This window comes from Muntiacus reevesi, chromosome 11, assembly GCF_963930625.1.
Source record: "Muntiacus reevesi chromosome 11, mMunRee1.1, whole genome shotgun sequence".
NCBI classification, from domain to species: Eukaryota; Metazoa; Chordata; class Mammalia; order Artiodactyla; family Cervidae; genus Muntiacus; species Muntiacus reevesi.
This window is the reverse complement of record NC_089259.1, coordinates 10952788-10973432: the sequence shown is the minus strand read 5'-3', so window position 1 is coordinate 10973432 and position 20645 is coordinate 10952788. Positions and strand designations below refer to the sequence as shown.

The window sequence follows — 20645 nt, the reverse complement described above, 5'->3', positions numbered from 1 at the left end:
GAAGAGAAATGCAAGTCCCCTCTACAAAGATTTTGTTTAAGGTCAGAATTCTGAAAAGATATTTTTTATCAAGTCTAATTTTTAACTTAACTGCATGCACCCCGCCCCCCCCCGCCCCCCCCCCCCCCCCCCCCGCCAATTTGGTCATTTAAGGTTAAGATCTTTTTTAGTATAACTTAGGTACTTTCAAGTGTGATCTGGCTGGAGTATTAGTTGGAGGCTGGTTTCCAATTCTTTAAATATTTCAAGTCATTCTCCTCCCCAACCTCTCAATACAGACCTCTCAATTTCTTTTACTGAGCAAATTCCAGACTCCCTTGATATCTTTCAGTTAGTGATGTCTCTCAGTGTTTTTCAACAGGGCTCCCCTAATACCTTTAGATTAGGGAGTCATTCCCTAGTATCTTTCAACTGGAGAGGCAGGTACCTGTTAGGTGCTGCCAAATGAAACTCAAGAGTCATCAGCTATCCTGGAGCCAGGAGAGACCCAGATTCATCTGGATTCTGAGGAGGTGGATGGGCATAAGAGGCCTCTGCTCTGTCAGGGTTCTGGATCCTCATAGAGTTTAGGCAAAGAAGAGAAGTGTGCTCTGCGTCCCTTTGTAACTGGTTGATAAAACTGTTGTCTGAAAAAACTGCACAACCTAGAAGTTGAGAGTTATGTCTTATTTGGTAGACTTTCTGAGAACTTCAAACCTAGGACATAGCATCTCAGATAACTCTGAGAGACTTCAAAGAGGCAACGAGGGGGAGTCAGGGTATGTAGGAGATTTTGCAGTAAAGATCAGCTACTCAGAACACATCAAAAGATCACTGATAATGAAAGAGAAAACCAGATAACCCAAGTTAAGGAATTCAGTGCTTTTCTATGGATCAGTTCAGTTCAGTTTAGTCGCTCAGTCATGTCTGACTCTTTGCAACCCCATGGACTGCAGCACACCAGTCATCCCTGTCCATCACCAACACCCGAAGCTTGCTCAAACTCATGTCCATTGAGTAGGTGATGCCATCCAACCATCTCATCCTCTGTTGAAGGAGACTCCTGCCTTCAATCTTTCCCAGCATCAGGGTCTTATCCAATGAGTCAGTTCTTTACATCAGGTGGCCAGAGTATTGGAGTTTCAGCTTCAACATCAGTCCCTGCAATGAACACCCAGGACTGACTTCCTTTAGGATGGACTGGTTGGATCTCCTTGCAGTTCAAGGGACTCTCAAGAGTCTTCTCCAACACCACAGTTCAAAAGCATCAATTCTTCAGCGCTCAGCTTTCTTTATGGTCCAACTCTCACATCCATACAGGACTACTGGAAAAACCATAGCTTTAAATAGAACTGCCATATGACACAGCAATCCCACTCCTGGGCATACACACCGAGGAAACCAGATCTGAAAGAGACACGTGTACCCCAGTGTTCATTGCAACACTGTTTATAATAGCCAGGACATGGAAGCAACCTAGATACCCATCAGCAGACGAATGGATAAGGAAGCCATGGTACATATACACAATGGAATATTACTCAGCCATTAAAAAGAATTCATTTGAGTCAGTTCTAATGAGATGGATGAAACTGGAGCCCATTATACAGAGTGAAGTAAGCCAGAAAGATAAAGAACATTACAGTATACTAACACATATATATGGAATTTAGAAAGATGGTAACAATAACCCTATATGCAAAACAGAAAAAGAGACACAGATGTACAGAACAGACTTTTGGACTCTGTGGGAGAAGGCGAGGGTGGGATGTTCTGAGAGAATAGCATTGAAACAAGTATACTATCAAGGGTGAAACAGACCACCAGCCCAGGTTGGATGCATGAGACAAGTGCTTGGGGCTGGTGCACTGGGAAGACCCAGAGGGATGGGATGGGGAACACATGTAAATCCATGGCTGATTCATGTCAATGTATGGCAAAAACCACTACAATATGGTAAAGTAATTAGCCTTCAACTAATAAAAATAAATGAACAAAACAAAACATAGCTTTGACTAGACGGACCTTTGTTGGTAAAGTAATGTCTCTGTTTTTTTTTGCCTTCTAGGCTGAGATAAAAAGCTTCATTTTCTCAGATAGAGCTGGTAGAGCTGGTTGTAGATGGTTGGACAACACACACACAGAACGTAGAGTTCTGTTCTTCTCATGTTAAATTTGAGGTGTGTCTGGAATTTTGAAGTGTTCAAAAGGCTACTGAGAGGCATGGAACTCAGGAGAGAGATCTCAGCCAAAGTAGACACATACGGCTTTAATTGTACAGAGGTCAAAGGGGGGCCTTTGGTATGGATTAGATGCTTCAGCGAAGTGTAGCATGGTAATAGCAGTTAGCCAGGAACATTGGCATTTGAGGCAGGAAGGACAAATGCCTCCACCCCGTGAGTGTCACTTCCCTCTTTGCCTGCAGCAGGCATGACTAATTGATCACTGCCCTGTTCATTTATTACTAATAGTAATCATTGTTAATTATTTGGCTGGCTGCGTTTTCGTTGCTGTGAGAGCCTTGCTCTAGTTGTGGTGAGCAGGGGCCACTCGAGTTGTGGTGCACAGGCTTCTCCTTGCAGTGGATTCTCTTGTTGCAGAGCACGGGCTGTAGGGGGCTTGGGCTTCAGTAGTTGCAGTTTCCAGGCTCTAGAGCACAGGCTCAGTCGTGGTGCATGGGTGTAGTTGCTCCATGGTATGTGGGATCTTCCTGGACCAGAGATCAAACTCAGGTGATTCTTTACCTTTGAGCCAACCAGGGAAGCCCACTACACTGTTTCTTAATGAGTCCAGTTTCCATTGTGAATTCTTCTTTGTGTTGTGGAAGCCTGTTGCTTGATTCCCAAATATTATCTTTTTGTTATGAGGCTCTAGTTTAATTCCATTTTGATCAGAAAGTATACTTCGTATGATTTCAGTCCTTGGAAATTTATTAAGACTTGTATTATGGTGCAGCCAGAGATCTAGTTTGGTGAATGTTGCATGTGTATTTAAAAAGAATTCTGCCATTGTTGGGTGTAGTGTTCTATGAGGGCGATTTAGGTTAAGTGGTTTATAATGTTTTCAGGTCTTTGCTTCTACACTTGGTCTTAGCCAAAAGGTCAAGAAGTGATCATCTTTACTTTATTCCTCTTTATTTTTTCCCCCACTCTTCCATCACTTACTGAGAGAGACGTATTAAAATATCCAGATATGATTTTAAATTTGTCTCCTCTAACTTTTCAGTTCTGTCAGTTTTTGCTTCGTGGTTATTCCCCAGTTTCCTCTTGGCCCATTACCACCTTAGATTTGCTGTGTTCATTGTTCTAAACACACTTGCCCCCTCTGTTTGCCCTCGCTTGCTCCTGCAGCCCCAGTGGTGGTGATGGCTTCCTGTTACTGCTCGTCCCAGGGTACTGCACCATCTTTGTTGGCTTTCCTAGACTCTGCCCACACCTTCATAAATGCTTCCTCAGTTATTCTTTCTTCAGTCACTCAGTTTGAATGAACTGTCCGTTTCTTGCTGGGGCCATGACTGATAATGGATGCATTTAGGAAAAGCATTTCGGTCAGTAGGAAAATCCAGCGCAAAAGCCTGAAATGAATACATGTCTGACATGTTGAAGGAACAGTGAGAGATCTTGCAGCTGAGCAGAAGAAGAGAGGAGGACGCAAGTAGGAGATGACTTTAGAAGGGAAGTGGGGAGCCAGATCAGAAACAGCCTTTTAGGCCATTGCAAAGGTGGGGGTTGGGCAGAGGACTGGCCCCACTTCACTCCTGTTTTCTCATGATCGCTGTGAGCAGTCTGTTGAGCATTAACTGTAGAGTGCAAGCATTGAGACAGGAGGTGTGTAAGGAGGTGAGAGATAACGCTGTTAAATGAGAAACCGGATTTAAGTAGCAAACCCCTAACTGGCTTGGGTCGGCGCTGTGGTGGCAGAGGATGGTGGGAGAAGCGGGCAGCACCACATATATATATATATATTTTAATTAATTAATTAAGGTTTGGCAGCCTGGGTTCTCGTTGCTGTGCACGGGCTTCCTCTCGTTGCGGTGAGAGCGGGCTGCTCCCTGAGGCGGCTTCTCTCGTGTTGGAGCTCGGGCTCTAGAGCATAAGTTCAGTAGCTGTGGTGCTTAAGTTTCGTTTACCCTGAGGCGTGTGGCACCTCCCCAGACCAGGGATCAAACCCCTGTCCCCTGCACTGGCGCGCGGATTCTTAACCACTAGACCACCAGGGAAGCCCAGTGCTATAGGTGTCTCAATGACAAAGTCAGTACTGTTTTCTGATGGGGTGCAGGAGAGAGCAGTTAAGACTGGATGTAAGATTTCTGGTCTGAGAAACTGGAAGCATTAAGTTGCCATTACCGGAACTGGGGGAATTCTGTGGGTGGAGCACACCCAGATCAGAAGTTCAGGTTTGAATATGCCAACTGGCAGGTGATTGTTAGGCATCTCAGAGACTGTTGTTGCCCATGCTTTAAGTTCTGTGGTCTAGATTACAGATATAAATTTGGGAGCAAGCAATATATTGCGCTTAAAGGCACAAGACCAGATGAGCTCATCAAGAAGAGATTATAGATAGAAAAGAGTCTAGAACCGGGTCTCCACACCCAATAAGAAGTTGAAGAGCAGAAGGAAAGGCAAAGAAAACTTGAGTCATAATGAGGTAGGAGAGGTGAGGAGGTGAGAGGGCAAGGAGGAGAAGTGGGGGGAGAGAGAGGGAGCGAGAGAGAGGGAGAAAGAGAGAGAGAGAGAGAGGGTGGCCCTGCCTGGCAGGCCCCGGCAGCCAGACTGTGACGAATGATGTAGGCTGGGTCGATTCAGTTTTCCTGCCCATGAGGTTGAGTCATGACGGAGTTAGGAAAACTGCAAGAACAGTTTACTTAGGACAGTGTGCTTTTTATTAGAAGATGCCTCTGAAGACTTGAAAGCTGAAGAGTCATGACTTGCATCTTAAGATAGTGTTTTTTAAACTCTCCTACAGGTTTGAGACATATCAAAATAAAATGGGGGAGAGAGCTGCCCCCTGCCCAAGGTGTCCCACAGTGAAGCTGGTGGTGCTGGGGTGGTGTCTCAGAGTTGCTCCTGGGCTGTGACTTGGACTGTGCAGCCTGTGGCCTCTCCTGGCATACTGTGGGCTAGTTTCTGAGCCTAGGTCTCTTCCTGGTGTGTTTGTGGTTCCTGTGAGCCGCTGCATAGAACTGCAGTAACAAAACCCCCAATGTCCTTGTACTGAACTAGTTTGAGATGGAGTTTCTGTTACAGCAATTCTATGAAATAACTCACAGAAGCCGTGGGTGACTTAGAGTCAAGATTTAATGAATACCATAAATACATGAGTCTTTAACAGCATTTTGGCTTTCCCTGTGGCTCAGTGGTAAAGAATCTGCCTGCCAATTCAGGAGACGTGAGTTTGATCCCTGGATCAGGAAGATCCCCTGGAGAAGGAAATGGCAACCCACTCTAGTATTCTTGCCTAGAAAATCCCATGGACAGAAGAGCCTGGCGGGCTACAGTCCATGGGGTCACAAAGAGTCGGACAGGACTGAAGCGACTTAGCATGCACACATGAATAAATTGCTGTAGACGCCAGTTTTACAGCGTAGTGCCTGACGTAGACAGGTGTGTCTGTGGTCACCTGACAGTCATATCTGTGATACACACATCCCTGTCTGTAGTCTGGAGAATCATTATTGCAAAAGGCATAGTGTATTGCTTTCTTACTTGTTTCTTACAATGATTGTGTTTCTGTATTCTCTTTCTAGGTGATACAGTTAATATTGGAGATGTATCCTACAAGTTGAAAAATCCTAAGAACCCAGAACTTGTGCCACAAAACTACAGTAAGAAATATTTATTTATGAATTTTTCACTTTGTATCTCTTCATCCATGAATATTTTAGTAGAATCTTTGTCCACATCTTGTGATTTCTGTTTGAATTGGAATAAAATTTATACTCAATAAAATTCACAGATCTTAGGCATTCGTTTTGATTAATTTTGACAGTTTTATAAATGTGTATAACCATCAACGTGCTTTCATCACCCCGAATGGTCTCTTGTGCCCCTTCCTCTCTACCCTGCTCTGGAAGACATTGTTCTCGCTTCTGCCATGGCAGAGTAGTTTTGCCTGTTCTTCAGCTTTCTATAAATAGAATCCTATAGTTAAGCTGTAGTTTTTGTGTCTGTGTGTTTGTGTGTGTTTGGTTTCTTTCCATCGAGATAATAATTTTGAGATTCATCCATATTCCTGTACCTATCAGCTTGCTTTTCACTGCTGGGTAATTTTCCATTGTATAATTATATGTCATAATTTATTTGTTCTCCTGTTGATGGACATTTGGATGGTTTCCATTTTTGGACTCTTATGAATAAGGTACTGTGAACATTTCTGTACAAGTCTTGTGGTCACAAGTTTTCACTTATCTTAAATAAATAACTAGGAGTTGATGTGTCATAGGGTAGATGTATGTTTAACTTTACTCAGCACTGCCAAACAGTTCTCCAAAGCAGTTGTACTGTTTTACCCTTTGAGCAGCAGCAATGTTCCCCATCCTTGCCAACACTGGTATTTCTAGTCTTTTTGATTTTACTCATTCTACTAGGTATGAAATGGTAGCTCATCATGGTTTTTGTTTTATAACAGCTTTATTGAAATGCAGTTAATAAACCACAAAATTTACCTTTTTAAAGTGTACCACTCACTGGTTTTTACAATATTCACAAAATTGTGCAGCCATGCCCCTTTGTAAGTTGAGAACATTTTTTAAGTCAACAAGAAACCTCACATCCATTAGTAGTTACTTTCTGTTTCCTCCTCCCCCTCCTCCCCTTGCTGCTCCTCTAGCCTTTGGCAATCATTAATATACTATTTCTGTGGATTTGCTTATTCTGAACATATCATATAGATGGGCTCATATAGCATGTATTCTTTGTGTTTGGCTTTTTTCACATCTCATGTTTTCAAGGTGCATCCATATTGTAGCATGTATCAGTGCTCCATTCCTTTTTATGCTAGATAATGTTTCATTGTATGGATATATCACTTTGTGTTTATACATTCATCAGTTTGGGAGTATTATGAATAATACTGCTATGAATGTTCATATACAAGTTTTGTACAGACATATGTTTTCAGTTTTCTTGGGTATATACCTAGGAGTAGAATTACTCGTGATATGGTAACTCTATGTTTAACATTTTCAGGAATTATCAAACTGTTTTCCAAAGAGGTAATGTATGAGAAATCTAGTTTCTTCATATCTTCACCAATACTTGTTATTGTCTTTTTATTGTAGCTATTTTCATGAGTAGAAATGGTATTTTATTATAGTTTTGATTTGCATTTCACTAATGACTTACCATCATTTCTTTGCTCAAAATCACGTCAGTTCTTTTCTCAAAATTCCTTAAAGGACTCTAATACCTTAGGAACAAAGGTCAGTCCTTATGATCCAGTTTCAGCCTTATCTCCTGTGACTGTCCTTCCCCTAGTCTATGTTTCAGTCGTTGGGCACAATATAATTTTTTGTTCATGCTTCAGATTCTTTCAGTAGACCATGTGCTTCTTGAGGGAGAAGATCTCACTTTCATCCAATACACATTAACTCTGCCTCCTAAATGGCTCTGTGCTCTGTCCTCTCCACGTTGTGCTTTTCTTTTACTATATATATATATATATATTTTTTTTTTTTTTCCCCTTGAGTTATTTTCCTAAAAAAATAGTACCCTAGTGGTAACTCTAGGGATTAAAATTAGCAGTTTAACTTAAAACAAACCTGTTCAGATTAATACTAACTTAATTTCAATAGTATACAAAAACTCTGCTCCATTATAGCTGTCCCCTTCTACTTCCTTTGTACTAGTATTGTCATACAAATTATATCTTTATATATTAAAAGTCTTGCTGTACATTAAAAAAAAGCCTTTATTTATTTACTTGGCTGTGTTGGGTCTTAGTTGTGCCATGCGGGCTTCTCTCTAGTTGCGGCTCTTGGACTTAGTTGCCCCGCAGTATGTGGGATCTTAGTTCCCCATCAGGGTTTGAACCCACGTCCTCTGCATTGAAAGGCAAATTCTTAACCCCTGGGCCACCAGGGAAGTCCCTAGTGACACAATTTTATAATTATCATTTTATGAATTTGTCTTTAAACCAGATAGAAGAGGGGAATAGCTATAAACAAAAATACATTTGTATGTTTTTTATCAGTACATTTGCACCTGTCACCTTTGCTGGAATGTTATTTGCGTGGGCTTGGGTTACTCTCTAGTGTGCTTTTCTTTCAGCCTGAAGGAAGGACTCCTTCTAGTATTTCTGATAGGGCAGATCTGCTAGAGATGAATTCTCAGCTTTTATTTTTCTGGAAATTTCTTAATTTTACTTTTGTTGTTTGAAAATTCTTGGCTGACAGTTTTTTCTTTCAACATGTTGACTATGCCTCTGGTCTCCATAGTTTCTGATGAGAAGTCGGTTATTAATTTTATCAAGGATCCCTTCCACTTGACTCACTTTTCTCTCTACTATCAGGATATTTTCTCCTTGTCTTGGTCTGTTGATAATTTGACCATAATGTGTCTAAATGAGGTCTCTTTTAGTTTGACCTACTTGATGTTTGTTGAGCTATATGCACTATACTTTCATTTATGTCACATACACTTCATACTGTTATCAACATGTGTTTTAATTCTATACATGTTAAAACACTCAGATGTGTGTTACTGTTATTTTGTTTAAACAATAATAGAATTTTAAATAAAATAAATATATTGTACAAAATGAAGATAGTTTTAAAAGCTTTTAATATTTATCCATATTTTTATGCTTTATGCTGCTTTTTTTTTCCTGCAGATTCAGGCATACATCTGAAAGCATTTCCCTTTAGTCAAAGAGTTTCTTTTTTAGTATGTTTGCCAGCTATACATTCTCTCATCTGTTTTCTGTTTTAAAATGTGTTTATTTTGCTTTCATTTTCAAAATTTTCTTTTTGATTGAATATGGAATGCCAGTTTTTTCTTTTAGTATTTTAAAGATATTGTTTTATTGTCTTCTGGCTTCTATTATTTCTAGTAAAAAGCCTGCTATAATTTTTGTTGTTCTCTTGTTTGTAACTTATCTCTTTTCTGATCCATACTTAAGATTCTTTTTAATTTTTCACCAGAAGTTTTACTTGATGTACCAAGGTACAGTTTTACTTTGAATTTACCTTACTTGCACTTCTTTAAGCTTTTTGAATATGGGTTAACATATTGGAAGATTCTTGGCCATAATTAAGTTAATTGATTCTCTTTTCTGCTCTGTATGGTCATTGTTAGTATCATCTGATGATTCATTCATTTCAGTTAATATAATTCGTTTCTACCATGTCCATTGGGTTTTCCTTTTTATTTTTCGTCTCTCATGCTTGAATACATGGATGGGAAAGAGTTGGTGGGTAAGTGCAGATTTTCTCTGTCGCTGGGACTTCTCAGTAGATTAAACTGTCTTTCCAACCCATGTGTGGCCATTACAGGTTTGTCAAAAGCTAAACTTGTTTACCCCGACGCGTCTATGACAGATTCTTCTTCCTCTTGCCATTCTACCAGGGATGAAAGTTAACTGTGGGTCTCTTATGTCCTTGAAAGGGCTCATTACTTTCTATAATTTAGTTCATTTAGGTTTCTTTATATCCTTAGCTGTGGGATGCATTTTAAGAAACTTATTTTTGTAGATTACCTGGTTTGTTCTGATTGTTATTGTTGGAAGTGAAATTCTCTTGCAATTCTTCATCCTAAGTAGGATTCAAGAATATTTAATTTTAATGTTAATTATTTAATGATTATGCCTAATCATAATATTTTCATAGACAGGTTTTCTTTTCTGGGGGAGAGACTAATGACATAATTCTTTAATAAATTGTTATACTTGTCTAGAGAAAAATTAACAAAATAGATCTATAACACCTTACATGTCATAAATACATGATAAATGAAAAGAAAAAAACACACTCATTTTTCCCAATTTCTGGGTCTTTTCCTATTATAAATGTAGCTAACTTTTTATAATAAACTTCAGATGTGAAGAATAATATCTGCTCTTGTAGACAATAAGAAAAGTGCTATGGATTTAGAATTCTATAGGGAAACAACTACTTAGTGGGGGGAAATTATGTTTAAAATTTTGTCTGTACTGCTTTCTAGCTTACGAATTTCTTTTCTTTCTCTTTTTTTCTTCCTCCCTTCTTCTGTTCCTCCCTCCCTCCTTTCCTTCTTTTCTTCTTTTTCTTTTAGATGTGTTCATTTGCATAGTCATTTAACTGCTCTGAGTCTCCTTTATATATATATATATATATATATATATATATATATATGATCATTTCAACCTCACAGATAATGTTTTAAGGATTAAATCAAATAGCATATGTGAAATCTATACAGTAGTGCCTAGCACATAATGCTAAATACATGTGAGTTTCTGACACAACCACTTCCGTAGTCTCCAGATTCTTGTTCCTTTTCATTTTCCATTATCCCATGCCTGTGACTTTAGTGAGTATGACAATAACAGACTAAGGTCTGCTCTGTTTCTGCTTAAGAGATATGCTAAAAACAGTTTCCTCTTTTTTCAGTCTTAGCCCTAAAAATGAATCAGAAATACATTTCATCTAGATTTGATTCAGAATTAATTGGGGCCTTCAGTTAGATTGTTTGCAGGATCACAAATGGTGGTAAGCTCTTCAAATTTCAATTTAAAAAGATCAAACTTAACATGTGTACAGTGTGGAAAGAACGTTGGCCTTTAAGTCTCCCCTAGACTTGAAGCATGGTCATTGCCTGACGGCTCTCAGCAGGGGATAGCGCTACCCATCCTTTCTTAATTTACTTATTTTTGGCTGCGCTGTATCTTCACTGCTTTTCACAGGGTTCTCATTGCAGTGGCCTCTCTTGCTGCGGAGCATTGGCTCCAGGCGCGCAGGCTTCGTAGTTGCAGCACGTGGGCTCAGCAGCTGCGGCAGGCAGGCTCTGGAGCATGGACTCAGCAGTGACCGTGGCGCCTGGGCTCAATTGCCCCGAGGCAGTGGGATCTTCCTGGACCAGGGGTTGAACCTGTGTCCCCTGCGTTGACAGATGGATTCTTAGCCATTGCACCCCCAGGGAAGTTCCGCCTTTTCTTCTTTTAACAACTAAAATGCCCCAGTCCCCTGGCTGGGGTCTGCTGACATACTCTGTTGTAATCAAAGTACTTATCCATTTCAAGGCCCTTCTTATTGAGAGAATTAATAAGATTATCTGTACTAGCTTCAGGAACTCAAGGGATCCTAGCAATAATATCAGTTTTTAAAACTTATAAGCCTATTCTTTGAATGAAAGTATTCTCATATTTTGCAAATAACTGAAGGCCCGGCTCAGACCAAGTCCCAAAGTGTAAAAGGTGTCTGTTTCTGAATATAGCAAAACTCCCATAAATTGTCACCAAAATCCCTCAGAAAAACAAAGAAAAGCCCTCAACATTTTCTGGCTTACATACTTTGAATTTTTATTATTGTTTGCATGCATCTCTTATGTAATCAAAAGTTTTCATTTCTTTTGTGTTTTGTTGCTAGTAGCTTACCCTTTGAAGTTTATCAGAGGAGAGTTTATACTGTAGGCAATTGGGTGGCCTGTGCCTGCTATCCATTCATTGTTTCTACCATAAATCAAAGTGACCATATATCAAGCATATGTTTTACCCAGTAGTAAATTGTTACATTGCTCTATTAGTCTCATGAGAAACTGTGCCATTTATATGAAAAAGATGGTTGGGAGTTTGTCTACCTTGAAATAAGAAAAGTGGCCAAGCTAATTTGAACACACTCTCATGCATTCGCGTAGGCATTTTGTGGTTGCCACATGTTGTTGAGACAGATATACTGTATTGCATAATATAACATGTTTTTACACATCTGTTTACTGTATTGTGTTCAAATATTGTTTTCTTTGAACTGTTTCTTCCTCTCTCAGGGACTATTTCCAGAATGGGAAAATTACAGTTCTTTGGCTTCATTCTTTCTATAACATGACTGATAAGTGATTATGGATTTTGATTATGAGAGAACTTTGATGAATTTTTTTTCTCCTCTGTAGTTATTTTCAAAAATATGTTGAGGTACTTTGGAGATGATGTTTTGATGAAGTTTGGTACTTCATCGAAGTACCAAAAGGTACTAAAGGTACCAAAAAGTATCACTTTCCTTCTTGTATTTATGCTTCATTTTAGCTTTTTGCCTTTTGGATATTCAATATTTTGAAATGAAACATTAAATGATAGACTTTTGTTCAGGAGGGGAACTTTAGCAATTATTATCCTGTCTGGAACTCATTTCATAGCTAGGAAAGTAGGACCTGGAAGAGGTAAGAAGGCTAATTAATTAGTAGCAAAACCCAGATTTCCATACTTCCGTTTGATTTTCCTTTTAGTCTGCCTCAGTGTCTCTGGCTGCTTTCTTTAGAGTAAGTCCCAGGATGCTAGAAAACTCTTTTGGAATTTAGAAGTGTGAAGGATTGTTGAAAAATATTGAAATAGTTGAAGCATAGCATCAACTATCTTAACGCTATTTTTCAGAGCATTGAAAGTCACTGTTGTATTCTAGTAATGAAGAAATAAAAGTCACAGTATTGAACTATGATCTCTGATATTATTATTTAACATCTATTTAATGGAATGGTAGAAATACTGCTAATTGGTAGAAACTATCGTCTGGAGATATTCTTAAGTGGAAGTCTAAAATTCAGTTAAAAACCACGCAAAAACAATATTATCTTGTAAAAATAAAATTTCTTAATTCATTGACCATTTGATTGAGGTAATGAATGCTTAATATTTCATAGTCAACTTCTCATTTGAACTGTTATCTGCTTTCACAGCACTGGATAAAGCAATGCATGTTTTTAGCTTCTGTATCTAGCCCCATGCCTGGCACATAATAGGCATAGCAGTTGGACTCTTCTTTAGTTTTTTATTATCTAGGTCTTGTCACCTCCTGCCTTGACCATTATAACTTCCACTTGTCATCTTAGTCCCTAGTCTCTCACCTGCAAGTGTTAAAGTGGATAATTGAAGCCTTTCTGGCCTTTCTGTATGAAAACCAAATCTCAAGGCTTCGCTGAAATTGGCAACTGTTGAAAGGGGCTTCTTCATGTATTTGTGCTTGAAGTTAAACTATATCGTATCAAAGCTAGTGTTTCTTCCAGGGTTTGACTTATGAAGTGGTGCTCCAGGGTCGCAGGTTTTCAATAGATAACTTTAAGCCTGACCTCAGTTATATTTCTGCTTCCTTACATAATCTTGTTGCCGTCAGTGAGCCAGTTATATGTGGGGTCACTTGGGGTTTCCTGGACACACTGAGCTCTTACCTAAGCAATTAGGCCCATGAAGGTTTACTGCAAGAATTACAATATTGTGCTTTAAAATGGTGAGCTTGGGCCTCAATAACAGGATAAGATTTTTTAGTGTCTGTGTGGGGAAACCTTTGTCTTTAGTTTGTAAGTAATTTTAAGAGGTTTGAGAAATTCACCAACGTTAACAGAATAGCGTGGGAAACCTATGTCACCTTTGTGTCAGGATAGATAGTGCATTAAATTGCAGCTACTTGTCAGTTTTGATGATTTAGTGACAGAGGTTACATGAAAGCCTTCAGGGCAGTGTTATGTAAGATTCCTTGACTTAATAATCATTGCTTGAGAAACAGTCTGAGAACCTAAGCCTCCAATCCTTACGATTTGCCTTATTTTTACTGTTGTCCTAATTGCTTCTCATTACATGAGAATTTACTTTGGAGAAAGGATTCCGTTTGAGATTTCTGTAGATATATTTTTAAGAATAGCACTCTTAAAGGATGAGCCCCATCAACTTCTAAAGCTCTTAAACATGCCCTGAAGTCTTCTCTAGAGTCTTCATGTCAGTCTTTATTCGGTGCCTAATTTTTCTCTGATCTTCTTTCTCCCAAGTACCATACTGACGATGACTTAAAATTTTTTGATGTGTTTTATTGCTTTTTATTTTCTAGCTAATGACTGTTTTTTTGCTTTCTGCAGCTCTCATTGCAGATGTACAAGAGCTAGGTAATATGTTAAATAGGCTTCTTTGGATCTACATGGCAGTTTAGTTGCCATTAATGACATTGTTTAAATGAATTCAAATAGTAAACACCTAGTTAAAGATTATGTTTTTAATGCAAATATATTATATCTGATAGAAGATTAAGACGCTTAATATATAAATATATAATGATGAGAAACATCATATGATCCAATAGAAAACAGTCAAAGGATTTAAAGCAGCTTGCTATCGGACAGGAAATCCAGATGGCCAATAAGTATATGTACATTTGTTCTAACTCTGCTTAATAGTTAGAGAGATGTAAATTATACAATAGGATAGTAATATTCATGCATCATTTGGGCCCAAACTGAAAAGTATTATAATGTCCAGTACCTACAGGGTTTCAGGGAAATGGCATTTCATATATTGCTATGGAAGTGTGAGTTCATTTGACTTCTTTGGAATGTAATATGGTAGTTGCTACTAAAATAAAATGTCTTCTTCATGTAACAGTTTCTCTATTAGGTTCTATCCACCAAGGGAAAAACCAGCACATAAAAAGGATGTTTGTATACAACATCTATTGCAGCATTTTATTGTTTTTGATACTGACAAAACTAAAAGCAATTTGACTATATCAATACAGGAATGATTGATAAATTATTATATAGATATTTTATGGAAGTTTCCACAGCTGTTAAAAAACAATAAATTAGGTTTATTTTTGGGATCCTAGAGGGTATCCATGTGATACTGTTAAGCAAAAATTGAAGCCTTCAGAATAGTACATAAAGTTTGATACAATTTTTGTTCTTGTATTTTAAAAAAAAACTTGAAATACTCTTGCAGGTGTATTACATATTTTCCTGTGTAAAAAGAAAAACGTGGAAGGCCACAGTCCAGGTTCTTTGACTTTTTTCTGTAGCGTTGGGTTGGGAGTGGGGTTGGAAATGGAAGGTGTCATTTAATATTTCTTTTACATTTTTGGATTTTTTCTTTGTTACAGTAAGCATATATTAGATTTTATTTTTAAAAAGCTAATAGACCCTCATGTTTAAAGTGAAGCTTTATTAAGTTGGAGAATACATCTATCATAGCTGCTTTTTCTGTGATCTGACTCATAAAAATATAAACTTTATGCTTTACATTTAAAGAATTTGACTCATATGACAGGACCTAAAAATTCTTGGTTCTTCTGGTTGCATTCATAACTAAAGGTCATTCCTTAATCTCATTTTATGTTTTTGGTGGTTGTCTTGTCTTGAATATGAATAGTTACATTAAGACCAAAGATGTCCTTTGTAAATTATCACAGTTTAACAACACCTTATAGATAAGCATTTCAAGAGGGTGAATTCCAAATTGATTTTAAGGTATTAAATTGCAACCTATTGATTAGTCAGAATATTCTAATGTATGTCACCCATCCTATTGCTACTTTCTCTTGTCTATCATAGTTCTCTACTTCCAGTATGGCTCTGATTAGTTTGCAGTATGGTTTTTCAAAAGAAATATGATTTTTTGTTCTTATTACAAAAATAAAACATCAATACACAAAACTTGGAAAACACTAAAAAAAAAAAAAAATTCAAATCATCCATAAGCCTAATTATAAATACTGTTGGTGGTGCTAATGGTAAAGAACCCACCTGGCAATGCAGGAGACGTCAGGGATGTGGGATCATAGCTGGGTCAGGAAGATCCCATAGAGGAGGGCACGGTAACCCACTCTAGTTCTCTTACAGGGAGAATCCTGTGGGCAGAGGAGCCTGGTGGGTCCATAGGTCGCAAAGAGTCGGACACAACTGAAGCGACTTAGCATGAACACATAATGTCCCCTGGTTCCTCCATTTTCTGGGAATTGCTCATCAACTTTGTAGATTTAGTTTGATATTTTAGAATTTTATATAAAAGTAATAATACAGCATATATTCTGGTTTTGTCTAGCTTCTGTCACTCTCAAAAATAATTATTTTGAGATTCTTCCATGTTACTCTGTTCCTTTTTATTGCCAAGTAGTATTCCATTATGTGAAATAATTACTTTACAATTTGTTTGTCTATTCATCTGTTGATGTCATATCATTGTTACCATTCTGAGGTTCTTAAAGTAAAGCTGCTATGAACATATATGCCGGGAAAGATTGAAGGCAGGAGGAGAAGAGGATGACAGAGGACAGGGTGGTTGGATGGCATCACCAGCTTAATGGACATGAGTTTGAGCAAGCTCCAGGAGATGGTGAAGGACAGGAAAGCCTGGCATGCTGCGGTCCATGGGGTCGCAAAGAGTCGGACACAGCTGAGCGAATGAACAACAACAACTCTGTGTGAACATAATGTTTTCTTTTTCCTTGTGCAAATACCTGCGAGTGAAATTCTAACTGGAGGCTGAAGTCTGAGGTCAGGGTGCCAATATGATCAGGTTCTATGAGGACCCCTCCTACTGACTTCTTGACATGGCAGAGAGATCGGAGACACAGAGCAGGCTCTTACATCTTTTTTTAGAAGAAGACTAATCACATTTATGAGGGCTCCATCTTCCTGACCAAATGGCCTGCCAAAGTCCCCACCTGCTAATACTCTCATACTGGCAGTTAGTTCAGTTCAGTTCAGTTCAGTCGCTTAGTCGTGTCTGACTCTTTGCGACCCCATCGACTGCAGCATGCCAGGCCTTCCTCTCCATCACCAATTCCCGGAGCCTACTCAAACTTATGTCCACTGAGTCAGTAATGGCATCCAACCATCTCATCCTCTGCCATCCCCTTCCTCTCCTGCCCTCAATTTTCCCTAGCATCAGGGTCTTTTCAGATGAGTCAGTTCTTCACATCAGGTGGCCATAGTATTGGAGTTTCAGCTTTAACATCAGTCTTTCCAATGAATATTCAGAATTGATTTCCTTTAGGATTGACTGGTTGGATCTCCTTGCAGTCCAAGGGACTCTCAAGAGTCTTTTCCAACATCACAGTTCAAATGCATCAATTCTTCAGCATTCAACTTTCTATATAGTCCAACTCTCACATCCATACATGACTACTGGAAAAACCATAGCTTTGACTAGATGGACCTTTGTTGGCAAAGTAATGTCTCTGCTTTTTAATATGTTGTCTAGGTTGGTCATAGCTTTTCTTCCAAGGAGCAAGCGTCTTTTAATTGCATGGCTGCAGTCACCATATGCAGTGATTTTGGAGCCCCCTCCCCCCCGAAATAAAGTCCATTGTTTCCCCATCTATTTGCCATGAAGTGATAGGACCAGATGCTATGATCTTCGTTATTTGAATGTTGAGTTTTAAGCCAGCTTTTTTGCTCTCTTCTTTCACTTTTATCACGAGGCTCTTTAGTTCCTCTTTGCAACGGTCATATCATCTGCGTATCTGATGTTACTGATATTTCTCCTGGCAATCTTGATTCTAGCTTGTGCTTCATCCAGCCCAGAATTTTGCATGATGTACTCTGTTTATAAGTTAAATAAGCAAAGTGACAATATACAACTTTTACATACTCCTTTCCCAATTTGGAACCAGTCTGTTGTTCCATGTCCAGTTCTAACTGTTGCTTCTTAACCTGTGTACAGATTTCTCAGGAGGCAGGTAAGGTGGTCTGATATTCCCATCTCTTTGAGAATTTTCCACAGTTGTGATCCACACAGACAAAGGCTTTGGTATAGTCAATGAAACAGAAGTAGATGTTTTTCTCGAACTCTTCATGCTTTTTCGATGATTCAGTGGATGTTAGCAATTTGATTTCTGGTTCCTCTGCCTTTCCTAATTCCAGCTTGAACATCTGGAAGTTCATGGCTCACGTACTGTTGACGCCTAGGTTGGAGCATTTTGAGTATTACTTTGCTAGCCAGTGAGATGAGTGCAAGTGTGTGGTAGTTTGAACATTCTTTGGCATTGCCTTTCTTAGGGATTGGAGTGAAAACTGACCTTTTCCAGTCCTGTGTCCTCTGCTGAGTTTTCCAAATTTGCTGGCATATTGAGTGCAGCACTTTCACAGAATCATCTTTTAGGATTTGAAATAACTCAACTGGAATTCCATCACATCCACTAACTTTGTTCATAGTGATGCTTCCTAAGGCCCACTTGACTTCACTTTCCAGGATGTCTGGCTCTAGGTGAGTGATCACACCATCGTGGTTATCTGGGTCATGAAGATCTTTTTTGTATAGATCTTCTGTGTATTCTTGCCACCTCTTCTTAATATCTTCTGCTTCTGTTAGGTCCATACCATTTCTGTCCTTTATTGAGCCCATCTTTGCATGAAATGTTTCCTTGGTATCCCTAATTTTCTTGAAGAGATCTCTAGTCTTTCCTATTCTTTGTTTTCCTCTATTTCTTTGCTTTCCTCTCTTTCTTTGCATTGATCACTGAGGAAGGCTTTCTTATCTCTCCCTGCTATTCTTTGTAACTCTGCAGTCAAATGGGTATATCTTTGCTTTTCTTCTTTGGTTTTCACTTCTCTTCTCAGCTCTTTGTAAGGCTTCCTCAGACAACCATTTTGTCTTTTTGCATTTCTTTTCTTGGGAATGGTCTTGATCACCGCCTCCTATACAGTGTCACGAACCTCCACCCATAGTTCTTCAGGCACTCTATCAGATCTAATCCCTTGAATCTGTTTGTCACTTCACTGTATAATCATAAGGGATTTGATTTAGGTCATACCTGAATGGTCTAGTGGTTTTCCCTACTTTCTTCAATTCAAGTTTGAATTTGGCAATAAGGAGTTCATGATCTGAGCCACAGTCAGCTCACAGTCTTGTTTTTGCTGACTGTACAGAGCTTCTCCATCTTTGGCTGCAAAGAATATAATCAATCTGATTTCAGTATTGACCATCTGGTGATGTCCATGTGCAGAGTCTTCTCTTGTGTTGTTGGAAGAGGGTGTTTACTATGACCTGTGTGTTCTCTTGGCAAAACTCTATTAGCCTTTGCCCTGCTTCATTCTGTACTCCAAGGCCAAATTTCCCTGTTAAGATTTCATAACTGGCAGTTAAGATTTCAACATATGAATTTTGGAGGCACACAAATATTTAGTCCATAAGTGTGTTGGACTTTATCAATAGGTCTTTGTCAGATTTTGGTATTCGGGTAATGCTAGTCTCATGGAATGAGTTGGGAAGTGTTTCCTCCTCTTCCTGTGTGTCTCTATGCAACTACAAGAAGATATGCATAGTTAGTCTTACTCTAATACCTCTACATACAAATTTGTACAGCTTGCGGGGCTTACCTACTGGTCCCATGGTTAAAATTTTGCCTCCGGTGCAGGGGGTCTGCATTTGATCCCTGGTTGGGGGAGCTAAGAGCCCATGTGCCTTGTAAGGTAAAAAACCCAAAACATTAAAACAACATCAACAGAAAAAGAAGCAATATTTTAAAAAATTAAATAAAAACTTGAAATTTGGTCCACATAAACAAATCTTTAAAAAGTTCAGCTCGGTACTTATTAGTTAAGTGTATGCTCTGATTTATTTAATGTGTATTGATATATTTTTCCAGTTTTAAGAAAAACTGAATCCCTTCTCTGTGCTCAATGGTACACTGGACAGTGTTACACTTCTCATTTAATTTGGATTACAGCTATCTTTATTGGGTCAGACCCATCAGCCCACTTTAGATGAGTGGCTTATATAAACTGAGGCTCTCTATATATGCCTTTGTTTTCTTTATATATATGCCTTTGATGCCTTAGAAGGATCTTATTTTATTTATCTTTGTATTCTTGGTGCTAAGTATATAGAAGATCCTTAATAACTAACTTAGTGAATGATTTAGCCCATAGGGTAAATAATGAAGACTTTGGTTCTAAACACATTGTATTATTTATGTCCCTTGCCTCCCATTTTTCACCTTTGATATCCATTATATCCTAGTACAGAGTGATACACGGTAGAAATGTCACAGTTTAGTAAATGAACCTGCACTTGGTTCTTTTGAATTCTCTCATTGTGAGGTGGTAACGCATGCAGGGGTGTGTGATATGCCTGGGTTCAGATTCTTCCTGAGCAATATGAAATGCTTTGGGAAAGTAACTCACACAAGCTGTACCAGCTCGGTGGATTCCTTTCCCCTTTATTTTTGTCAGCGTGGGCTAAGTTCAGAAGGTAAATTTAAGTGTACATGCAGAAGCTTATACATGACCCCCAAGTCCATTCCATGCGGGTGTTGTCTAGGACACACGCCAGGTAGAGGACTGTGCAGATGAGAATGGGCCTTTAATATCCTCTCACACCTGGTTCTCCCTGGCTGAGGGGCTGGACAAGGCTCTGTCCCTGTAATCCTCATGATCACTTGCTCAGGAAGTGTTACTGCCTCCCTTTTGACAATAAGGAGATGTAGGCCCAGGAGATGCAGAATACTTGTCCAAGGACACTGAGAAAGGACAGCATGAGAAATCACCACTAGCTCTGTGTGGCTTCAAAGGCTTTTTCTCTCCATTATATTATGTTGACCCTTGGGATACTAAGTAACCGTCACCATTTGTGAAGGGTTTTATTAAAACTGAATTTGAACTTTGATATAATTTTGTCAAATTTTAATTTTAGTCTTTACATATATGGCAAATCTGAGCCTGTTATATGGCATATATACATATATGGCATATATACATATATGGCAAATCTGAGCCTGGACA

General features: G+C 38.8%; 1 protein-coding gene across 1 annotated transcript in view; it reads left to right on the top strand.

Annotated features, from left to right (window-relative positions):
* Nucleotides 1-20645, top strand: part of VWA8 (von Willebrand factor A domain containing 8) — a 371377-nt gene that overhangs the window by 14588 nt on the left and 336144 nt on the right. The window contains exon 2 of the mRNA XM_065901945.1: nucleotides 5726-5803. Within this exon, the coding sequence (XP_065758017.1) occupies nucleotides 5726-5803 (78 nt within the window). The remainder of the gene's footprint in view (nucleotides 1-5725; nucleotides 5804-20645) is intronic.